The sequence below is a fragment of the Bos taurus genome, chromosome 16 (assembly GCF_002263795.3).
Source record: "Bos taurus isolate L1 Dominette 01449 registration number 42190680 breed Hereford chromosome 16, ARS-UCD2.0, whole genome shotgun sequence".
NCBI classification, from domain to species: Eukaryota; Metazoa; Chordata; class Mammalia; order Artiodactyla; family Bovidae; genus Bos; species Bos taurus.
Window position 1 is genome coordinate 54,550,634 of NC_037343.1, and position 24,840 is coordinate 54,575,473.

The following is a 24,840-nucleotide window of genomic DNA, read 5'->3' on the forward strand; positions in this document are numbered from 1 at the left end:
AACTGAACCCACATCTCTTGCATCTGCTCCATTGGCAGGTGAATTCTTTACCACTGTGCCATCTGGGAAGCCCACAGGTCATTTAGAAGGTTTGCAGAACTGCTTTGGAAAATGTTGACTAGGAGAGTTGATGGGACTTTCTGGGACATGTATTTACAATCAGAAGCATGAACTTAAGGTTCTGGATGTAAATGTGGGCTTGTGATATGTTGCAATAGTCCCTAAGTCCCTAAATCACAGCAAGATCCTCTATGACCCACCTCCCAGAGTAATGGAAATAAAAGCAAAAATAAACAAATGGGACCTAATTAAACTTAAAAGCTTTTGCACAACAAAGGAAACCATAAGCAAGGTGAAAAGGCAGCCTTCAGAATGGGATAAAATAGTAGCAAATGAAACAACTGACAAAGAATTAATCTCCAGAATATACAAGCAGCTCATGCAACTCAATATCAGAAAAATGGGCCAAAGAACTAAACAGACACTTCTCCAAAGAAGACGTACAGATGGCTAACAAACACATGAAAGAATGCTCAACATCACTCATTATCAGAGAAATGCAAATCAAAACCACAATGACATACCGTCTCACACCAGTCAGAATGGCTGCTATCAAAAAGTCTACAAACAATAAATGCTTGAGAGGATGTGGAGAAAAGGGAACCCTCTTACACTGTTGGTGGGAATGCAAGCTAGTACAGCCACTATGGAGAACAGTGTGGAGATTCCTTAAAAAACTAGAAATAGAACTGCCATATGACCCAGCAATCCCACGGCTGGGCATACACACCAAGAAAATCAGAATTGAAAGAGACACATGTACCCCAGTGTTCATCACAGCACTGTTTACCATAGCCAGAACACGGAAGCAACCTAGATGTCCATCGGCAGATGAATGGATAAGAAACTTGTGGTACATATACACAATGGAATATTAGTCAGCTATAGAAAAGAATGCATTTGAGTCAGTTCTAATGAAGTGGATGCAACTGGAGCCTATTTTACAGAGTGAAGTAAGTCAGAAAGAAAAACACCAATACAGTATATTAATGCATATATATGGAATTTAGAAAAATGGTAATGACAACCCTATATGTGAGACAGCAAAAGAGACACAGATGTAAAGAACAGATTTTTTGACTCAGTGGGAGAAGGCAAGGGTGGGATGACTTGGGAGAATAGCATTGAAACATGTATATTACCATATGTGAAATAAATGACCAGTCCATGTTTGATGCATGAAACAGGGCTCTCAAAGCTGGTGCACTGGGACAGCCTAGAGGGATGGGATGGGGAGGGAGGTGGGAGGCGGGTTTGGGATGGGGGGACTCATGTACATCCGTGGCTGGTTCATGTCAATGTATGGCAAAAACCACCATGATATTGTAAAGTAATTAGCCTCCAATTAAAATAAATAAATTTAAAATAAAAGAAATGGTCAGAAATAAAGAGACCCTCAGTGTAAACTGACTGATGCCTCCATGATATATCGTATTGTTTTCTCAGTTTATACCTCAGGAATCTCCAGCTACTAATAAATAATTTTAAAGAGGCAGTTAGTTGTCTGTGATCTGAAACCCAAACATTCCCAACTAGTCCTTTATTCTGTCTAAAGCATGTCTTACCTGCCTACTTATTTCTGTGACTGTTCACTGGATCAATACACACAAGGGGAACATTCTCAGTGTCCAGTGAGCCATTGGAGTGAAGAGCTCTTGGCAGGGCCCTCACGGCTGACTCAGGTAATGACCATGGACATGATAATTCCTCTTGGTCCCCCTGGTGGGTCCATTAGTCTCAGTTCCTGGCCTTTCTGTGTGCTGGGAAAGGGCTTCACTACAGAGTCAAGGCCCCCAGTTCTGGAATGGGTCATCATACTGCAGATATGCCTGTTTCTTGTTCTCACCAACTCATGACTGTCATGAATGGGTAGTTGTCTTTCTTGTATTAAACAAGCTGTCCCCAATAAAATCATTAAGATTCCTTTAGGAAAATACTAAAACCATATAGGCATGTAACACTGTCTTAGCATTTCTAAGCCACATTTGAAAAATCATATCCTTTGGCGGGGTAGGTAATGTCATGAGAAATGGATATTATTTCTATAAAACCCACTATGTCATCTTATCAGGAAAGACTAGTGTAGTATAGCATGTCTTATCATGCAGGACATATAACAAACACCTCTTTTTTTTTTCTATTTCAAAATTTTATCTTATTTATTTATTTTTGGCTGTGCTAGGTCCTCACCACTGAACTGGATTTTTTTTTTTCTTTCTCTAATTGTGGTGAGTGGGGGCCACTCTCTAGCTATGGTGCACAAGCCTCTCACTCTGGTGGCTCCTTCCGTTGCAGAGCACAGGCACAAGCAGCCAGGGCGCTTGGGTTTAACAGTAGTGGCTTCCAGGCTCTGGAGCACAAGCTCAGTAGTTGTGGTGGATGGGTCCAGCCTCCCCGTGACATGTGGAATCCTCCCAGACCAGAGATGGAAACTGTGTCTCTCATATTGGCAGGCAGACTCCTCACCACTGAACCACCAGGGAAGCCCTAAACACCTCTTGTTACTGTTGCTAAGTCATGTTGTTGCTAAGTTGCTAAGTCACGTCCTACTCTTTGTGACCCCATGGACTGCATAATGCCAGGCTTTCCTGTCCTTCACCATCTCCCAGAGTTTGGTCACACTCAGTCTATTGAATTTGGTGATTCCATTTAACCATCTCATTCTCTATCACCCTCTTTCCCTCATGTCCTCATTCATTCCTAGCATCAGGGTCTTTTCCAATGAGTCAGTTCTTCATATCAGGTGTTCAAAGTTTTGGAGTTTCAGCTTCAGCATCAGTCTTTCCAATGAATATTCAGGATTGATTTCCTTTAGGATTGACTGGTTTGATTTCCTTGCTGTCCAAAGGACTCTCAAGAGTCTTCTCCAGCACCACACTTCAAAAGCATCAGTTCTTTGGTGCTCATCCTTCTTCTAACATCTGTACATGACTATTGGGAAAACCATAGCTCTGACTAGACAGACCTTTGTCAGCAAAGTGATGTCTTTGCTTATTAAAACTCTGTCTAGGTTTGCCACAGCTTTTCTTCCAAGGAACAAGTGTCTTTTAATTTCGCGGCTACAGTCACCATCTGCAGAGATTTTGGAGCCCAAGAAAATAAAATCTGTTGCTGTTTCTACTTTTTCTCCATCTATTTGCCTTGAAGTGATGGGACCAGATGCCATGATCTCAATTTTTTGAATGTTGAGCTTTAAGCCAGCTTGTTCACTCTCCTCTTTCACCTTCATCAAGAGGCTCTTTAGTTCCTTTTCACCTTCTGCCACTAAAGTGGTTTCATCTGCATATCTGAGGTTGTTGATATTTCTCCTGGCACTCTTGATTCCAGCTTATGATTCATTCAGCCTGGCATTTTACATGATGTACTCTGGGCTTCCCTGGTAGCTCAGCTGGTAAAGAATCTACCTGCAATTCAGGAGACCCCAGTTCAATCCTTGGATTGGAAAAATCCCCTAGAGAAGGGATAGGCTCCCCACTCCAATATTCCTGGGCTTCCCTGGTGGCACAGACAGTAAAGAATCTGCCGGTAATGTGGGAGACTTGGGTTCAATCCCTGGGTTAGGAAGATCCTCTGGAGGAGGGCATGGCAACCCACTCCAGTATTCTTGCCTGGAGAATCTCCATGAACAGAGGAGTCTGGCCAACTACAGTCCCTGGGGTCACAAAGAGTCGGACATGACTGAGCGACTAAGCACAGTACTCACATATAAGTTAAATAAGCAAGGTGACAATATACAGCCTTGATGTACTCCCTTCCCAATTTGGAACCAATCAGTTTTTTCATGTAAGGTCCTGTTGCCTCTTGAACTGCATACAGGCTTCTTAGGAGACAGGTAAGGTGGCCTAGTATTCCTTTCTCTTTAAGAATTTTCCACAGTTTGTTGTGATCTACGCTATCAAAGCCTTTAGCATAGTCAATAAAGCAGAAGTAGATGTGGGGGTTTTTTGGAATTCGATTACTGTTTCTATGATTTCTATGTTAGCAACTTGATTTCTGGTTCCTTTGCCTTTTCTAAATCCAGCTTATACACCTGGAAGTGCTCAGTTCACCTATTGTTGAAACCTAGCTTGAAGGATTTTGAGCATTACCTTGCTTGCATGTGAAATGAGCACAATTGTATGGCAGTTTGAACATTTTTGGCATTGCCTTTCTTAGGGATTAGAAGGAAAACTGATCTTTTCCAGTACTGGGGCCACTGCTGAGTTTTCCAAGTTTGCTGGCATATTGAGTGCAGCACTTTCACAGCATCATCTTTTAGGATTTGAAATAGCTTAGCTGTAATTTCATTACCTCCACTAGCTTTGTTCATAGTGATGCTTCCTAAGACCTACTTGACTTCACATTACAGGATATCTGGCTCTAGGTGAGTGACCATACCATCCTTGTTATCCAGGTCATTAAGACCTTTTTTGTATAGTTCTTCTGTGTATTCTTGCCACCTATTCTTAGTCTCTTCTGTTAGGTCTTTACCATTTGTTTCCTTTATTGTACCCATCTTTGCCTGAAGTGTTCCCTTGATATCTCCAATTTTCTTGAAGAGATCTGAAGTCTTTCCCATTCTGCTTTTTTCCTCTATTTCATTGCACTTAAAAAGACTTCCTTATCTCTCCTTACTATTCTCTAGAACTCTGTATTCTGATGGGTATACCTTTCCCTTTCTCTTTTCCCTTTCATTTCTCTTCTTTTTCTCTTTTGCTATTTGTATGACCTACTCAGACAACCACTTTGCCTTCTTGCATTTCTCTTTCTTGGGGATGGTTTTGGTTACCACCTACTGTACAATGTTACAAACCTCCGTCCATAGTTCTTCAGGTACTCTGTCTACCAGATCTAATCCCCTGAATCTATTTTTCATCTCCATTGTATAATCTTAAGGGATTTGATTTAGGTCATACCTGAATGGCCTAGTGCTTTTCCCTACTTTAATGTAAGCCTGAATTTTGCAATAAGGAGCTGATAATCTGCGCCACAGGCAGCTCTAGGTCTTGTTTTTGCTGACTGTATAGAGCTTCTTCATCGTCTGCTGCAAAAAAATATAATCAATCTGATTTCAGTATTGATCATCCAGTGATCTCCATGCGTAGAGTCTTCCCTTGTGTTTATGGAAGAAGATGTTTGCTATGACCAGTGTGTTCTCTTGGCAATATTCTGTAATCCTTTACCCTACTCCATTTTGTATCCCTAGACCAAATTTGCCCGTAACTCCAGGTATCTCTTGACTTCTTACTCTTGCATTCCAATCACCTATGATGAAAAGAATCTTTTTTTGGTGTTAGTTCTAGAAAGTATATAAACACCACTTATATACCAGTTAAAACTCATAGTCATCCCTCTCTTTACTCACATTCATATCCCACAATTCAACCAACTATAGATGGTGAAGTACTGTATTTGCCATTGAAAAATACCTACATGAAAGTGCTCATGGTCATCTCTGTATACAGACATATCTCAGAAGGTATTTATTATGGGAATGGGCTCGCACAGCAATTACAGATGCAGAGGAGTCCCATAGTCTCTTTTCTGTTAGCTAGAGAACTAGCAAATCTGCTTTTATAATTCAGACTGATGTTTAAAGCTTAAAACCAGGAGAGTTAAGGAAATAACCCCATGCCTGAAGCCAAATGCCTGAGAACCAGAGGACCACTGGTGTTAAGTCCTTGAGTCTCAAGTCTCAAGAGCTAGAAGATGCTATGTTCATGGGCAAGAAAAGAAAGAGGGATAAAAAATGCTGTTTTCTTCCATTCAAATGGCCCCCAGGCAATTGGATGATGCCCACCCACATTGGGTGAAGGCAGTTGATGAATTCAAATGCTAATCTCTTCCAGAAACACCATCTCAGAAACATCTAGAATCAATGCCACATAAAATTAATGAGCACTGAGTCCATAAACACGAAACACCCAAATGAAGGCCTCTTCCTGCAGATTTAAGATCTGGTATTATTGGCTCTGGGGATGGAGTGGACATTGGGCTGGGGAGAATCTTAGGGGAAGAGGCACAGCTTCTCCATAAAATACAGGTAACACTGTACGTACAGCACGTGGTGTTTCTGTAAAGTCAATCAGATGATGCATGCTGAAGCCTTAAAACTGGATCTGGAATATCGGAAGAATACAATAAATGAGTCCTTTCCTTCTTTTCCCTTTCTAGCAGACACCCCCTGGAGAAAGCAATGGCACCCCACTCCAGTACTCTTGCCTGGAAAATCCCATGGATGGAGGAGCCTGGTGGGCTACAGTCCATGGGGTCACTAAGAGTCGGACATGACTGAGCGACTTCACTTTCACTTTTCACTTTCATGCATTGGAGAAGGCAATGGCACCCCACTCCAGTATTCTTGCTTGGAAAATCCCATGGATGGAGGAGCCTGGTGGGCTACAGTCCATGGGGTCACACAGAGTCGGACACTACTGAAGCAACTTAGCAGCAGCTGCGGCAGACATCCCCAGGATTCTTAATTTCTCAAGCTTATCCTCTATTCCTGCAACAGGAAGGAAAGAAGGAGAACACATCATTTACATGAGGCCATGAATGAATTGTGGGCTTCCCAGGTGGGCACTAGTGGTAAAGAACCGGGCTGCCAAAGCAGGAAGCTTAATAGAGGTGAGTTTGATCCCCATGTCAGGAAGATCCCCTGGAGGAGGGCATGGAAACCCACTGTAGTATTCTTCCCTGGAGAATCCCATGAACACAGGATCCTGGAAGGCTACAGTCCATAGCGTTGCAAAGAGTCGACACAACTGAAGCGACTTAGCATGCATGCACACATAAATAAACCATAACTCACCGAAGCTGCTTTAGCATCACCACTGGGAAGTTCAGCGGGAGGTCACAGGAAAGATTCCACTCCTCTCTAGTGATAGACATTGTGAGCCTCAGGACTCCTAGGCCACCCAATGGTAGATCAAACTAGATGACATAAAGTAGTGTTGTAAGCAGGTCTGTAGGGTTCAGCATCCTATAAATATCATGCTTGTTTAGTATAAATATTTGTGCTATGAGTTATGTAAATATAGAATATATAAGATGCTTTTTTAAAAATAAAAAAAGTTAGTAAGTTTAAAGAATGCATGCAAACACTGAAAAAAAGAAGTTCAACTTTGTTTGGAGCCTCCAAAGAAATGTGTCTTTAAAACTGATTTTAAAGATCATGCAAAAAAAAACATTTTCTTCTTTAAAAATATTTAGAATAATAAAATTTCAGAGCTGGAAGCATTACAATTATACTTTTTAAAGTAGACATTATATTTAAGAGCAGTTTTTGTTCAAAGTAATATTGAGCACAGGTAAGAGAGTTTCCATTTAAATTCCTGACTCCAGCACATGCATCGCCTCTCTAGCTGTCAACATTCCCTTCTGGATTGGTTTATTTGTTATAATCAATGAATCTACATTGACATATCATCATCACCAAAGTACACAGTTTATATATTGTTGTTGTTGTTGTGTGTGTGTGTGTGTGTGTGTATATATATATATATATACACTTTATTACCCAAAGTTTATAATGAGGTTCTGTATTGCTATTGTGAGTTCTATGAGTTTTGGCAAATGTATCATGACACATATCCACCATTGCAGTGTCATGCAGAGAATATTCACTGCCCCCCAAAATCCTCTTTGCTCTGCCTATTTATCGTTCTTCAACTCCAAGCCCTGGAAACAACTGATTTTTTCACTGTTCTCAGAGTTTGCCTTTTCCAAAATGTCGTGGAGTTGGACTAATACAGTATTGATTCTTTCAAATTAGTAGTAGACATTGAGGGGTCCTTCATGCATTTTAATGGTTTGGTAACATTCCATTGTCTGTATATATCACAGTTTAACGATTCTTTCATGTACTGAAGGACATCTTAATTGCTTTCAAGTTTTCATGATGATAAATAAAGCTGTATGTGCTTGTATTTGTGTGGACAGACTGAACTCACTTAGACAGATACCTAGAAGTGAGAATGTTGGATTGTAGGATAACAGTGTGTATTAATTTTTTCTCAACAATCTCTTCTATTAGACAGATATTGTCCCACCAATGGAAAGAACAGTGTCTCTGTCACCCTGTGATCCCATAACTGACCTTGCAGCCTGGCATGGCAGTAAACAATTATGACTGATGGCCCATAGAATATTCTGCCATCAATTTTATAGTCAAATACTATTTTCATTAAAGTGCCCATTTGGGGAAAACCAATGTTATATTATTGACCACCAATTATATAAATATATAAGATATTGAAGAAATAGCACTTGTGGTCAGTAATATGTTAGTGTAAATTATCTATGAAAGAAAAATCCATTGTTTTCCAAGGTTTTGTTCAAGTAACAAAGAACAACATTTTTGTGTAAAACATTTTAATAATACAGGTAGAAGAAGTATCTCCTCTGACATTCCTCCTCATTTGTGTGCATATATATATATATATATATATATAATGCAATAACAAGGACATCCTACCATATTCCACACATATACACACAAAAAAAGGATGGACTTTGGGGGGAATCATGCTAAGTGAAATACGTCAGAGAAAGATAAACATTGTATGTTCTCACTCATATGTTGGCTGTAAAAAAACTGATCTCCTCTTCTTTATTCATGAAAGTTTTGTAAATTCTGTCTCTTTATTTCTCCAATTCACTTTAGATTGTCTCTTGACTTTTCAAGATGGCAATATCTTTATTCTCATCACTGGTTATGAAAAAGTCTGATAATAGAAAATGCTTAATACAATTCAGAAAATTGAGTGGACATATAATCAAAATCGCCAGAACTTTACAATCACCAGTTCTTTCATAATAGATCACCCCCTGGACATCTCAGCATAGTGATCTAAGATGCTCAGAAGTATGAATTACAATATTCTGTTACTGAACAGATTTTATTTGCCTAATGGTCAGCAAGCCAAATACCAGGATTCCAAGGTCATTTATCTACAAGGCAGTTATGGGAAAAGACAGGAGAACAAGTCGGTCTATCACGTCAAAGGCAGGGAGCAGGGATATTTATGGTAGAAAAGTGTAGGGAGATTGGAGGTGCAGGGAAAGGTGATTGAAGGCAGGATAAAGTGAGGTAATTGCTGCCCTGAGCAGGTGTATCTCTGTTACTTGGTACTTCATGGGATGCACATTTAGAAGATGGCGGCTTTAGCATGATCTCAGGATGGAGCTTTTGGCCTTCTCACATCAAATGGTTATCCACTGTACAATCACCCAGGCCCAGTTGAAACACAATGTTGTGCTTAATTTCCACTGTGCAGCAAACTATATATATATATATATATATATATATATATTGCTGCTGCTGCTGCTGCTGCTGCTAAGTCGCTTCAGTCGTGTCTGACTCTGTGTGACCCCAGAGACGGCAGCCCACCAGGCTCCACCGCCCCTGGGATTCTCCAGGCAAGAACACTGGAGTGGGTTGCCATTTCCTTCTCCAATGCATGAAAATGAAAAGTGAAAGTGAAGTCGCTCAGTCGTGTCTGACTTCGCGACCCCATGGACTGCAGCCTACCAGGCTCCTCCATCCATGGGATTTTCCAGGCAAGAGTACTGGAGTGGGGTGCCATTGCTATATATACTTTTTCATATTCTTTTCCATGGTTTATCACAGGATATTGACTCTAGTTCCTTGTGCTATAGAGTGTGTATGTGTGCGTGCGCGCGCACACACACGCGCGCGTGCATGCGCACTTCATCGTATCCCACTCTGTGACCCCATGGACTGTAGCCCAGCAGGCTACTCTGTCTATAGAATTGTACAGGAAAGAATACCTGAGTGGGTTACCATTTCCTACTCCAGGGGATCGCCCGACCCAGGGATAAAACCTGCGTGTCTTGTTTCTCCCGCATTGGCAGGCGGATTCTTTACCTCTGTGTCACCTGGGAAGCCCCTGTGCTATACAGTATGACCTTGTTTAAGCATTCTGTATATGAACGTTTGCATCTGCCAACTGAATACTCCCCGTCCTTCCCTCCCTACGCTCCTCCCCTTGGCAGCCACAAGTTTGTTCTCTATGCCTTTGACTCTGTTTCTTTTTCATAGATTGGTATATTTGTGTTGTATTTTTGACTCCACGTATGGACACGACTGAGCGACTTCACTTTCACTTCTCACTTTCATACATTGGAGAAGGAAATGGCAACCCACTCCGGTGTTCTTGCCTGGAGAATCCCAGGGACGGGGGAGCCTGGTGGGCTGCCGTCTATGGGGTCACACAGAGTCGGACACGACTGAAGCGACTTAGCAGCAGCAGCAGCATATGCGATATCGGGCTTCCCAGGTGGTGCTAGTGGTGAAGATCCTGCCTGCTAATGCAGGAGAGGTAAGAGAGACATGGGTTTCATCCCTAGGTCAGGAAGATCCCTTGGAGGATGGCATCACAATTCACTCCATTATTCTTGCCTGCAGAATCCCATGGACAGAGGAGCCTGGCAGGCTACAGTCCATAGAGTCGCACAGAGTGGACAGGACTGAAGTGATTTATCACAATATGTGATATCATATGGTGTTTGTCAATCTCCTTCTGACACACCTCATCAGTATGATCATCTCTAGGTCCATCCATACTTCTACAAATAGCATTATTTCATTCTTTTAACACATACACACACCACATCTTCTTTATTCATTCTTTTGTCGATGAGCAATTAGGTTGTTTTCACATGTTGGCTATTATTAATAATGCTGCTATGAACATAGGGGTGTGTGTATCTTTTTTTCTTGAATAATTTTATTTAGTTAGTTATTTTTCGCTGCACTGGGTCTTCTTTCTTGTGTGCAGGCTTTCTCTAGTTGCTTCGAGCTGGGGCCACTCTCTTACTGCGGTACGTGGGCTTCTTATTGCAGTGGCTTCTCTTGTTACAGAGTTTGGGCTCTAAAGCCCGCAGGCTCCAGTAGCTTCAGTGAGTAGGCTCACTAGTCGTGGCACATGGACTTAGTTGCTCTGCAGCCTGTGGGATCATCCCGGAACAGCAAGTGAACCCATGTCCTCTGCATTGCAAGGAAGACTGTCAACCACTGGACCACCATGGAAGCTCCATGTATCTTTTTGAGTTCTAGTTTTACTTGCAATGCAGAAGACCTGGGTTCAGCTCCTGGGTTGGGAAGATCCCCTGGAGAAGGGAAAGACTACCCACTCCAGTATTCTGGCCTGGAGGATTCCATGGACTCTATAGTCCATTGGGTCGCAAAGAGTCAGACATGACTGAGTGACTTTCACTTTCACTTTTTGTCTGGTTATATGTTCAAGAGTAGGACTGCTGGATCATACGGTCACTCTATTTTTAGTAACTTGAGGAAACACCATACTGTTTTACTTAGTGGCTATACCAATTTACATGCTCACCAATAGTGTGAGAGGGAAAACAGCTTCTCATAGAAGCTGTGATCCCTTTCAACCATCCCTGGCTTAGACTCTGCAATTTCTGAATTTCCCTAAAATAATGTGAAGTCTTTCAGTCAGTTCTTCTCAATATTTAGGGTGTTTGGAAACTTGGGGGTCCTTCGGATCCCCTCAGCTAAATATTCTTTATAGAAATTGGCAGATACGTCTATCTGAAAATAACCTTGGTTCACCAAAGAATGGAGAAAATTTGAGTGAATTTTAGGTGTTCCCTGAAGGTTATCTGAAGGAGTAAATGAAAAGTGCCCACACTGCTGCTCACCCAGCTTGCGTTTAATAACAGAGCTATTTATGATTATCATTGTTATTAATCTCACTCTGTTGCAGGTATTTATAAAAGAGATGGATGGCCTGGGACTTAACATATCTATTGAGTAGAATCCAATTCAAACTTTTTTTTTATGCAAAGGTCATTTATAATCCTGAGAGAAGTATGGTGAAAGGGATCTTTGTCAAAGTGAACAAGGAGGTGAACACTCTTCAAAGAGTCCTCACCTTGGTGGCCAAAGGTATATAGGAAAAGTTTGGGCATCAAATAAATGGGATGGGAGAGAGGCATGGGAAACTCTGAAAGATGGAGAAAGGGTCTCCCTTTATTTCTTAACTTAAACTTCAAAAGATTCCCCCTGTGCTGCAGGTGGTCACTCCTGATTGTGGCAGAACCTGAAACCCCAATACGAGCTTCTGCATTTATATGGGAAAGGCATTGGTTTTTTTATGTGTTTGTTTTTACTTTTGCATTTTTTAGTTTTTACTTTTATTATGATGATCATTTCATTTTAGTTGTGTGTGTGTGCGTGTGTGTGTGTGTGCCCACTGGGTCTTTGTTGAGGCACAAGGGCTTAGTTAACCAGTGGCATATGAGGTCTTAGTTCCCAAACAGGGATCAAATATCTCTTGCATTGGAGGGCAGATTCATAACCACTGGACCACCAGGGAAGTCCCTAGAAAGGTGCTGGTTTTAATGAAGAGATAAATACATTTTATTTCTGTGCCTTTGATGTTACCCTGATCATCATCTATACTGAACTTGGTTAAGTTTGAAGAATTAGAAATTATCTATATTTACTTAGAAAGGTCAATCCTAAAGGAAATCAAACCTGAATATTCACTGGAAGGACTGATGCAGAAGCTGAAGCTCCAATACTTTGGCCACCTGATGTGAAGAACTGACCCATTGGAAAAGATTCTGATGTTGGCAAATATTGAGGGCAGGAGAAGAGGGTGACAGAGGATGAGATGGTTGAATGCCATCACAGATTCAATGGACATGAGTTTGAGCAGACTCTGGGAGATAGTGAAGGACAGGGAAGCCTGATGTGCTGCAGTTCATGGGGTGACAAAGAGTAGAACATGACTTAGCGACTGAACAATAGCAACAAATCAGAAAGGAGCCAATAAGATTATTGTTGGCTTCCAAGACCCCTAGAAAATGACTGGGGCTATTTTCCATCTGGAAGGTGTCCTCAATGAGAAAAAAATTTTAGGAAAACCTCTCCTGATAGCACGTGCCCCTGGGTGACAGGTTTATTTGTCAGTGACCCACACTTATTTTTCTCTGATGCTTTGTTCTCAAAGAGCTCATAGTGCCCACCTTCAGTGGCTGTCAGTGTGGCAAATGTCTGATCCCAGGCCTCACACTCCTCCATCTTCTCACAACTTAGATTTAATCTTTTCATGTGGCTTTCTGGGCTGACCCCAAATTTCTGGGGGGAAACACCCTCAACGATAACACTGTCTTTTGTAAGTCACCATATTTTACTTTCTAAATATTACCCAGAATAACATCTTTAAATCTCCCTGTTTCCTGCTGCTGCTGCTAAGTCACTTCAGTCGTGTCCAACTCTGTGCAACCCCATAGACGGCAGCCCACCAGGCTCCCCGGTCCCTGGGATTCTCCAGGCAAGAACACTGGAGTGGGTCGCCATTTCCTTCTCCAATGCCTGAAAGTGAAAAGTGACAGTGAAGTCGCTCAGTCGTGTCCAACTCCTAGCTCAGTCGTGTCCAACTCCTAGCGACCTCATGGACTGCAGCATACCAGGCTCCTCCGTCCATGGGATTTTCCAGGCATGAGTACTGGAGTGGGTTGCCATTGCCTTCTCCGCCCTCTTTCCTAAAAGAAAAAAAAAAAAAACTTTACACTGTTGTAATCATTCACATGGTCTGTCTGGGAATGCCCAGCTCCAAACTGTCCTGACACACTCTTACATCTCACTGAAATTTTGACCTGTTCACCTTCAGAGAAGGCTTGGCTTAAGCCTGGAAAACCATCCACATCCCCCAAAGCTCTTCCTTTGCTGCCTGAATAGGCTCACAATCCCCTGTGTTTCCTACATAACACCTGAGTGACAAGCTGATACAGGGGTGCATGTATTTTGTTTACTTTGGGAACAACAGGATTGTTTTCATGAAGCTGTGTTAATTGAGGAACATTTTGATAGTTTTTATATGGGCAAAGTTCCCTCAACAATAATGCTTTCAAGTTATGTTTTTTCTTGTTCAATGACTGAAACCAATAATTTTTTTGCCCAACCAAACCCAGGAATATAACTGAGCGTATTGGTCAATATCAACCAAGGTTTGTGGAGTGAATCCATCAATGAATCTTTGATTCCTTCTCCATCATTCCTTCTGTTCCCCGTATGTATATCTGTTTCAGTCACCTAAGGTGGAGAAAAATGAAGATCCAATCAGGACCAAGGACCAAGGGCCATCTATAATCTAATCAGGTACCCCTTTCTGATTGTGTTAATCACACAGAGAGATGATGAGATCAGAAATGTCTATAAGATTCTCAGCCTCTGAAGAAAGGATGCACGATCTTCTGGCTCCAGAGTCACTGGCTGGATCTTCCATAGAGTCTGTGGTCTGAGTCCCACACCAACCACATCACACAAGTAAGTTATTGTCAGTACTATTCTTATATGGTGTTAATTGACCTTACAAGTAGCCTGTAACTCCAGATGGCATGGAGAGTTTTTCTTTTTTAATTATTTTCTTTCAGATGAGATTTCAGGTTTCCATTTATCTCTCAATGTTGTTTTCCCTGAGTCCCAAATATTTTGATGTGTACTGTAGTTGAAGTAATTTTTAAATGTCTTTACTAGGAAGATATTTATAATAAAATGTCTATAATATTAGCTCTCAAAATTTAAAATACTTCTTTTATGTACACATGACATGTCCTGAGTATTTCTTTCATCTTTACCATCCAGCTTAACTAAGGATGGGGACTCGCTGCTTCACATGGCAGTCCTCTTTCCATAGACTCAAGGCTCTAAATGACTATCTAAAAGTCTTCCCAAAATAAAGCTTGAGGTCAGCTTTCAGGACCTTGGTAACTTTCCCAGTGGGACATGATTTAAGCAAAGCAGCAGATGGATTTCAATGTGCTAGTGGTTGAAATGCTTGTTCTGAATCCAGTAGGGGAAAAGTTACAGCTTTGTGCTCACTGAGCCCACAGTGTCATATGCGCCAAGTAAGATGCTTTCACCCTTGCCAGTGCACAGACCTTGGCCTTGAGTAGGTTCTTCTGAAGGGGAGGGAGACAGTCTAAGGTGTGCCTCTGTTTGGTCTGAAGCCAGTGCCTTGTTCTCTGACAGTTTACACAGTATTCCTTTTGGCATAGAGTCAGCATGAGTGTACGGACCCCACCCAGACTCCTGGACCTGGCGGGAATGCACCTGCTGAGGGATGATGACTTGGCCTTTTCTGCTCTGGAACAGCTGCCCGTGGAGCTCTTCCCACCCCTCTTCACTGAGGCCTTCAATGGGAGACACACTGAAATTCTGAAGGTTATGGTGCAAGCCTGGCCCTTTGCCCGCCTGCCTCTAGGGGGCCTCATTGACCTGCCTCATGTGGGGCCCCTACAAGCAGTGCTAGAAGCCCTTGATGTCCTGTTTGTGCAGAAGGTTTGCGCCAGGTGAGTCTGACTTAGGTAACCTGGCAAAATCCAGGGTGTCTCAGGGGAAACACCTGGGGTGATGAAAACTGGGTGGGAAAGGGATGGACCAGAGGGATCTGAAGAAGGCAATGTAGAAGCCTAGAGGCCTTGCCTCACCAAGGGAAACACGTTTGGGAAGTGTAGGTGTACCTACAATTAAAAAAAAAAAAAAAGAGCCTAAAGAACATGCCACACCTCCTCACAATGATGCTAAAAGTTACCAGAAGTGGGGAACCAGAAAAGAAGGGAGGGGTAAGGGAGATGGAAGAAATTGAGTCAGAGAGGGAAGAAGGCATAGCAGCAAGTGATATCAGGAATCTGAAGTTACAGCACAGTTGGGAAGTCTGTTTTCAAATTTGCAGACCAATGTTTCATTCTGGGTGGATTTTAATGCTTCCCCACCAATCTTCTTTTTCTCAATAGGAGATGCAAACTGCGGGTGCTAGATTTGCGGGACACTGGTCATAACTTCTGGAGCACGTGGTCTGGAGCCAGTACTCACAGATGCACAAGCTCAGGAAGAACACCAGTAGCTGAGCCCAGGTCAATGACAAAGCAGCATGTGGCGCCACTGAAGGTTTTTATAGACCTTTCCTTGAAAAAGAGGACCCTCGACAACTTCCTCACCTACCTCCTTAGGTGGGTGGAGCAGAGAAAAGCTTCCATCCACCTGTGTTGCAAGAAGCTGAAGATCGTCTCAATGCCAATGGACAATATCGTGAAGGTCGTGAGCATGGTGCAGCTGGACTGTATCCAGGAGGTGCAAGTGAGTTGCACCTGGAATCTGTCCACCCTGGCCACATTTGCTCCTTTCCTGGGCCACATGAGTAATTTGCAGAGATTCCGTCTCTTCCCCATCCAAGTATCTGCCTTCAAGAAGCAGGAGCATGATCACGTTGTACAAATTACCTCCCAGTTCCAGAGGCTGGGCCACCTCCGGGATCTCCATCTGGAGTCTCCCTCCTTCCTTGAAGGCTGCCTGGACCAGATAATCAGGTGAGTGTGGACCACTGGCTAGGTAACATTGAACATAGCATTAGAATATCAAATGCACTCTCTCCTGAAGTGTGATATCCTGTAACCACACAAATCAATTTGGGGGTAAATTGGTGTAATGGTTCTTGAAAGGGACACTCCACTGTGGAGGTACAATTTATTGACTGGAATGGTTGATCTAGCACTAAAGGGATTATAATTTCTACCTTCAGCAGAGGTATCTATGTTCAAATCACTTAAAATATAGGAAATAAAGAGGGCACTGAAGTGGGGAAACCAGAGCAATTCTGAAGAGAAGCTCTATGCTCATCAGATTACTGATCAAAATGAGCCTGTCTTAAATCCCCATCTGTAAAATATTTTTATTTTTTGCTCCAGATACATTAATTCGTATATGGGAAAAGTATGTTTCTGGAGATGATGTTAATAGAGCTGAGAGAAAAGGGTAGTAGAAAGTGGTAAAAAGTTATCAGGGATATAAGTGAGCCCCTCTAGACAAGCATCACATTTGATGTTGTGAGATCTTGTGTAAGTTGCTTCTTTATGCATGTCTCCCTAAAGCCTCGGTGGCCAGAAGTATTGGCCTCTGAAGCCCAACTTTGGATTGAAGGAAGCCTTAGCTGAAACCATTTTCTATCTCATCACCTAGTACTAAAAACCAGTGATGTCTATGCTTGATTGACACTCTGTGTCCAGCTCCTCTGAGTACCTTCTAGGGCATTCCATTATATTCATTCATCCTCATAAGGAAGTAGAGTATGTTATAGTCTGTTTGATAAATGAGGAAGACCTTTCAATGTTCTATGAATTGACTCAGATACATAGTGAAAGTGACAAGACTAGCCTAGAGAGATACTGGGCAATCAATGTATTGACCCTCATCAGACTTAACATTAGCCCTGTAGAAACCATTTGTCTATCACCTGTAGACATCAGTTTTAAGAACTAATTTCTTGGTTTCTCCCCAGGTGCCTGAAGACCACCTTGGACAACCTCTCAATAACGAACTGCCAGCTTACAGAATCAGACTTGACCCATCTGTCCTGTTGTCCGAACATCTGTCAGCTAAAAAGCCTGGAACTGAATGGTGTCACCCTAACGGACTTCAATCCTGAGCTAATCCAAGTTCTGCTAGAGGAAGTTGCAGCCACCCTCCAGGAACTGTATTTAGACCAGTGTGGGATCCAGGACTCTCAGTTTGAGGCCATCTTGCCATCCCTGAGCCGCTGCTCCCAGCTCAGGTCCTTCAGCCTGTGTGGGAATATCCTCTCCATGGCCGTCATGGAGAAGCTGCTGCGACAAACCGCTGGGCTTTCCTGTTTAAGTCAGGAGTGGTATCCTGCCCCTCAGGAGAATTACAGCCCTCAAGGTATTCTTCTAGATGGCAGACTTCCCCAGCTTCAGACTGAGCTGTTGGAGATTCTGAGAGACTTAGGGCAGCCCAGAACCATTTGGCTAACATTCAGCCCCTGTCCTCACTGTGGTGATGACATATGCACTCACATGGAGCCCATTATATACAGCTATACTAACCCTGCCTAGGTGGTTGCCTCCATTGGAAGTTTTCTTCTGGGCTCTTGGAAACTGAAATCTAGGACATGGCCACATCATGAAGTGAAAACAGAGCTATGGTTTCAGACATCAGCTCAATGTGAATGGGAAAAGGAAGGGTGATCCAGCAAGGCTGCAGGATTGTAGTGGGAAACGTAGGCTCTGGGAGGTGATGGAACTTTCAGAGTTATGGGTTTATAGCATCAGAAAAATGAATCTCATTTTCTGGAGGGAAATTTGGGGTGTACATATTGTCTTTGTCTCTGAGGGGATGATTGTAAAATAATGGTCAGAAATAAAGAAACTTTCAGTGTACATGGACTGGTGCCCTTCATGATATATTATTCTGTTCTCTGTTTCCACCTCAGAAATCTCCAGTGACTGATGGAAGGAAACACACCAAATAGTCTATGATCTGAAACCCTACTATTCCCACTAGTTCTCTATTCCATTGTGGACATCTTTTATCTCTTTACTTACTTCTGTGGCTATTCAGTGGATTGATGCACACAATAAGGGAAAACTACTCAGAGGCCAATGAGCCACTGGAGCGAAGAGCTCTTGGCAGGATCATCACTGCTGGCTCACGCTGTGGCCCTGGACATGAGCAGTTCTCATGGTTCTCCTGGTGGGTCCATAGGTCTCAGTTCCTGGCCTTTCCGTGCTGGGAAAGGGCTTCACTATGCAAGTCAAGGCTCTCAGTTCTGGAAAGCATCATCCACACTGCAAATGAGCCAGAATCCCTTGTCCTCATCAACCCATGCCTGCCATGAGTGTGAGTTGTCCTTCTTGAATTAAACTAGTGTGACCAGTAAAGACATACAATGTCCTTTGATCAAATACTAAAATCACACAGGCATATATCATGGTTTTACTATTTCTGAACCACATCAAGGAATTATATCCTGGACTTCCCTGGTGGTCCAGTGGTATGAATCTGCTTGCCAGTGCAGGGGACAGGGATTGAACCTTGGCCCACATGCTCTGGAGCAACTAAGCGCATGGGCCACAGTTACTGAGCCTGTGCGCCAGAGCCTGTGAGCTGCAACGACTGAGCTCACATACCTCAACTACTGAAGCCTGAGAGCTCTAGGGCCCTCAGGCCCCAACTACTGAGAGGGCATGCTGCAAATACTGAGTCTCCACCACTCAGAGCATGTGCTGCTCAACAAGAGAAGCTGCGGGCCCACGCACCCAAATGAACAGTACCCCCTACTCACCACAACCAGAGAAAACCGGGGCACAGCAACAAAAACCCAACTCAACAAGAAGTAAAAAATTAATTAATTAAAGAAAAATAAATTTTATCCTTTTGTGGGGTAGGTCATGTTATTGAGAGATGGACACTGTTCCTATAATACCTACTATCTCTTCCAAATAGGGAAGACTAGTACAGCATGTTTTATTATCAATTTATCAGCCTATATAAAAGAAACACTTCCTAAATACATCTTATCCCTCGTAGGCAACTCTCCCTACCCTCAGTTCCACATCCTCAGATTCAAGAGACTGCAGATGATGTAGTGTTACATTTATTATAGTAAAATTTCCATGAGTAAGTGGATCTGAGCAGTTCAAAGGCATGATGGTCAAGATTCTTCTGTACATTAGGGAAATGGGTTCACACCATTAAGAGATGGAGTCCCACAGTCTGCTCTCTGTAAGCAAGAGAACAAGCAAAGTCAGGTATATTACTCAGGCCAAGGCTTAGGGCTGAAAACTGGGGGAGCTGATGATGTAACTCAAGGCTAAAGGCCTGAGACCCAGGGGACCTGGGTAAGTCCTGGCATCTCAAGTCTCAAGAGCCAGAAGCTGTTATGTTCATGGGCAAAAAGAGAAAGAGGGAGAGAAGATGCTGTCTTGTTCCATTCAGGACCCCAGGAATTGGATAAAGTCCACACACATTAGTGAAGGCAGATGTCTTCACTCAGTTGGTGGATTCAAATGCTCATCTCTTTCAGAAACACCATCTCAGAAACAGCTAGAATCAATGCCACATAAAATTAATCAACACAGAAACCATAAAAAAAGGGCACTCAAATGAAGGCTTATTGCTGAGGATTCTGGGGCTGTTTTGTTTTTGTTTTTGGCTCTGTTGATGGAGTGGACCTTGGGCTGGGGAGATCTTAGGCAAGAGGCACCACTTGTCCATTAAATGGAGGTAATGATGAAAACACAACAAATGGAGTTTTTATAGGATCAATGAGATTATGTGTATTGAGACCTTGGCACTGGAACTGGCACACAGGACGAGCTCAGTAAATGAGTCCTTTCCTTCTTTCCCTCTACTAGCCCCAGGATTCTTCATTCCTCATGATTACCCTCTATTCCTTCAACAAGAAGGAAAGAAGAAAGGACTCAGCATTTACATGAGGACACCAATAAATCAGAATTCCCCCAAGCTGCTTTAGCAGCCAGCACAGGGACAAGCAGTGGGAGGTCATAGGAAAGATTCCACTCCTCTCTAATGATGGACATGCTGAGCCTCAAGACTCTTAGGCCACTTGCTGGGAGATCAAACCAGATGACTCCCCTGGTGACTCAATCGTAAACAATCCGCCTGCCAATGCAGCAGACACAGTTTCAGTCCTATCATCAGGGCAATCCCTTGGAGTAGGGAATTGCAACCCACTCCACTATTCTTGCCTAGGAAATCTCATGGACAGAGGAGTCTGGCAGGCTACAGTCCATGGAGTCACAAAGAGTCAGACACAACTTACCAACTAAACAAGTGTAATGAGCTGATCTGTAGTGTCAACCATCTCTAACATCAACTGTAACGTAAGTGGTCATCAAATTAAATTCACCTATTCCTGTGGATTTTAGTTCACTTATTCCTAAAGTGTCAATGTTCACTCTTGCCACCTCCTTCCACTACCACATCCAATTTGCCTTGATTCATGGACCTAACGTTCCAGGTTGATCTTTACAGCATTGAACTTAATTTCACCACCAGACACATCGACAACTGAGTGACTTCCCTGCTTTAGCCTACCCTCTTCATTCTTTATGAAACTGTTTCTCTGCTCTTCCCCAGTAACATGTTGGACACTTACCAACCTAGAAGATTCAGATTTCCAGAGAATACCAAGGCAAGATAAGAAAGATTTCTTAAGTGAACAATGCAAAGGAATAGAGGAAAACAATAGAATGGGAAAGACTAGACATCTCTTCAAGAAAATTAGAGATACCAAGGAATATTTCATGCAAAGATGTGCAAAATAAAAGATGAAATGGCAAGCACCTAATAGAAACAGAAGAGATTAAGAAGAGATGGCAAGAATACACAGAAGAACTATACAAAAGGAAAGTCTTAATTATTGGATAACCACAATGGTGTGTTCATTTGCGTAGAGTCAGACATCCTGGAGTGTGAGGTCAAGTGGGCCTCAGGAATCATTACTATGAACAAAGGTAGTGGAGGTGATGGAACTCCAGCTGAGCTATTTCAAATCGTAAAAGATGATGCAGTTAAAGTGCTGACCTTAATATGCCAATGAAAGGGTTAATAGCTAGGTAGGTCTCCCTAGGGAGGCCAGAGGTCCCCAGGCCTCAGGAGGAGACAAAGGGCAAACTTCGGATACTTTTTTTCTACACTCCTTTGCTCCAGCTTTAGGCACAAAAGGGGGGTCCTTTAATTCTGTGTTGCTATGATGTTAATCAGTTCTGCCTGAAAGTAGCTTTTTTCCAACCTTGAGTTGTGAATCTCCCAACCAAGTAATACATCCTACTCACAGGAAATGTTTTTCTTAAGCTATGTTAATAAAACTATGTATCTTGTTTGGAAGCCTGTTTTCCTTCGAGACTTACACAACATATCTCGCCCATAGACACCTCCTCCAGAGAGGACTCCCCTTGTGCAGATATGTATGTTATGGGAGAGAGCTGCACCTGGTGCAGCTCTCTCAGCCTTGAGTTGTTTCTTTTATCTATGATCAACAGCTTGCTAAGGAGTATAAGATGCCTTGGTGAAAACTGGCAAGGGGGTGCTTTCCCACCTCCTTCTAATGTCTTCGTCAGAAGCTTTCTCTATCTCTCTTATACTTTAATAAACTTTGTTACACAAAAGCTCTGAGTGGTCAAGGCTTGTCTCTGGCCCCAGATTGAAATCCTCTCCTCCTGAGGCCGAAAATCCCTGCATGGTTCACAGCTCACAGCCTCAACCTATCATCTTGGGGGCTTGTCCAGGATCCCAAGAGAAGGTGTGAGCTTTCATCTATTACCATCAAATTTGGATAACTCAGCAGGGGCTATAGGACTGGAAAAGGTCAGTTTACATTCCAATCCCAAAGAAAGACAATGCCAAAAATTGTTCAAATTACTGTACAATTGCACTCATTTCATTTGCTAGCAATATAATGCTCAAAATCCTTCAAGCTAGGCTTAAGCAGTACATGAACCAAGAACTTACAGATGTAAAATCTGGATTTAGAAAAGGCAGAGGAATAAGAGATCGAATTGCCAACATTCATTGGATCATAAAAAGAGCAAGGGAATTTCAGGAGAACGTTTGTTTCATTGACTATGCTAAGGCCTTTGACTGTGTGAATCAAAACAAACTGTGGAGAATTCTTAAAGAGATGGGAATACCAAACCCCCTTACCTGCCTCCTGAGAAACGTGTATGCAGGTCAAGAAGCAACAATTAGAATTAGACATGGAACAACGGACTGGCTCAAAATTGAGAAAGGTGTGTGTCAAGGCTGTATACTGTCACCCGCTTATTTAACTTCTATGCAGAGTACATCATGCGAAATGCCTAAGTTACAAGCAGGAATCAAGATTGCAGGAGAAACATCAACAACCTCAGACATGCAGATGATACTACTTTAATGCAGAAAGTGAAGAGGCACTGAAGAGCCTCTTGATGAGGGTAAAAGAGGAGAGTGAAAAGCTAGTTTAAAACTTAACATTCAGAAAACGAAGGTCATGGCATCTTCTCCCAACACTTCATGGCAAATACATGGGGAAAAAATGGAAACAGTGACAGACTTTATTTGCCTGTGCTTCAAAATCACTGTGGTTGGCGATTGCAGCCATGAAATTAAAAGATGCTGCTCCTTGGAAGAAAACCAATGACAAATCTAATTAACATATTAAAAAGCAGAGACATCACTTTGCTGACAAAGGTCCATATAGTCAAAACTACGGTTTTTCCAGTAGTCATGTAAGCATGTGAGAGTTGGAGCATAAAAAAGGCTAAACACCAAAGAATCGAAGCCCTCGAACTGTGGTGCTGGAGAAGACTCTTAAGAGTCCCTTGGACAGCAAAGAGATCAAACCAATCAATCCTAAAGGGAATCAACACTGAATGTTCATTGGAAGGATTAATGCTGAAGCTGAAGCTCCAATACTTTGGCCACCTGATGCTGGGAAAGATTTAGAGCAAGAGGAGAAAGGGGCAACAGAGGATGAGATGATTGGATGGCAACACTGACTCAATAGATATGAGTTTGAGCAAACTCATGGAGATAGTGATTGGCAGGGAAGCATGGCATGCTGCAGTTCATGGGGTGGCAAAGAGTCAGAATAGCTTCAACAACAAATAAATGCTTGTTTAGTATAAATAGTTGTGCTGTGATCTATATAAATATAAAAGGTATAAACTGTGTTTACAAATTATAAAGGAAGTTTAGTAGTTTTAAAGAGTGCATGTGGATATTTTTGAAAAATGTTCAACTTGGTTTGGAATCACAAAAGAAAAGTATCTTTAAAACTGATTTTAAAGATCATTCAAAAAGAAGAGTTTCTTCTTTAAAAAATATTTAGAATAATACTTTCAGAGCTATATTAAAATTGTCTTTTTTTCTTTTTAAATTTAATTTATGTACTCATTTTAATTGAAGGATAATTACTTTGCAATATTGTGATGGTTATTGCCATGCATCAATAGTAATTGATCATAGGTTGTAAAGTAGACTTTATATTGTAGAGCAGTTTTGTGTTCAAAGTAAAACTCAATATAAGGTAAGGGAGTTTCCCTTTAAATCCTGCCTCCAGCACATGGGTCACCTGCCCAGCTATCATCATTCCCCGCTGGATTGGCATCCTTGTTATAAATGATGAACCTACACTCACATCCATCAAGTCAGTGATGCCATCCAGCCATCTCATCCTCTGTCGTCCCCTTCTCCTCCTACCCCCAATCCCTCCCAGCATCAGAGTCTTTTCCAATGAGTCAACTCTTTGCATGAGGTGGCCAAAGTACTGGAGTTTCAGCTTCAGCATCATTCCCTCCAAAGAAACCCCAGGGCTGATCTCCTTCAGAATGGACTGGTTGGATCTCCTTGCAGTCCAAGGGACTCTCAAGAGTCATCTCCAACACCACAGTTCAAAAGCATCAATTCTTCGGTGCTCAGCCTTCTTCACAGCCCAACTCTCACATCCATACATGACCACAGGAAAAACCATAGCCTTGACTAGACGGACCTTTGTTGGCAAAGTAATGTCTCTGCTTTTCAATATGCTATCTAGGTTGGTCATAACTTTCCTTCCAAGGAGTAAGCGTCTTTTAATTTCATGGCTGCAGTCACCATCTGCAGTGATTTTGGAGCCCAAAAAAGTAAAGTCTGACACTGTTTCCACTGTTTCCCCATCTATTTCCCATGAAGTGATGGGACCGGATGCCATGATCTTCGTTTTCTGAATGTTGAGCTTTAAGCCAACGTTTTCACTCTCCACTTTCACTTTCATCAAGAGGCTCTTAATGTTCCTCTTCACTTTCTGCCATAAGGGTGGTGTCATCTGCATATCTGAGGTTATTGATATTTCTCCTGGCAATCTTGATTCCAGCTTGTGTTTCTTCCAGTCCAGCGTTTCTCGTGATGTACTCTGCATATAAGTTAAATAAGCAGGGTGACAATATACAGCCTTGACGTACTCCTTTTCC

General features: G+C 42.3%; 1 protein-coding gene across 1 annotated transcript; it reads left to right on the forward strand.

The window, feature by feature from the left end:
- Nucleotides 1-15,097: 15,097 nt before the first annotated feature.
- On the forward strand, nt 15,098-22,160 carry LOC528132 (preferentially expressed antigen in melanoma-like). Its single transcript, XM_024976598.2, has 4 exons — nt 15,098-15,384; nt 15,829-16,401; nt 17,370-17,770; nt 22,141-22,160. Exons 1-4 carry the CDS (start codon nt 15,098-15,100, stop codon nt 22,158-22,160), a joined length of 1,281 nt encoding a protein of 426 aa, XP_024832366.2.
- The last annotated feature ends 2,680 nt before the right edge of the window (nt 22,161-24,840 follow it).

Coding starts and splice junctions, on each gene's coding strand:
- LOC528132 (XM_024976598.2), top strand. CDS start 15,098: ATGAGTGTACGGACCCCACCCAGACTCCTGGACCTGGCGGGAATGCAC. Junction 16,402..17,369: donor TGCCTGGACCAGATAATCAG/GTGAGTGTGGAC, acceptor GTTTCTCCCCAG/GTGCCTGAAGACCACCTTGG. Junction 17,771..22,140: donor GGAGAATTACAGCCCTCAAG/GTATTCTTCTAG, acceptor GGGCTTGTCCAG/GATCCCAAGAGAAGGTGTGA.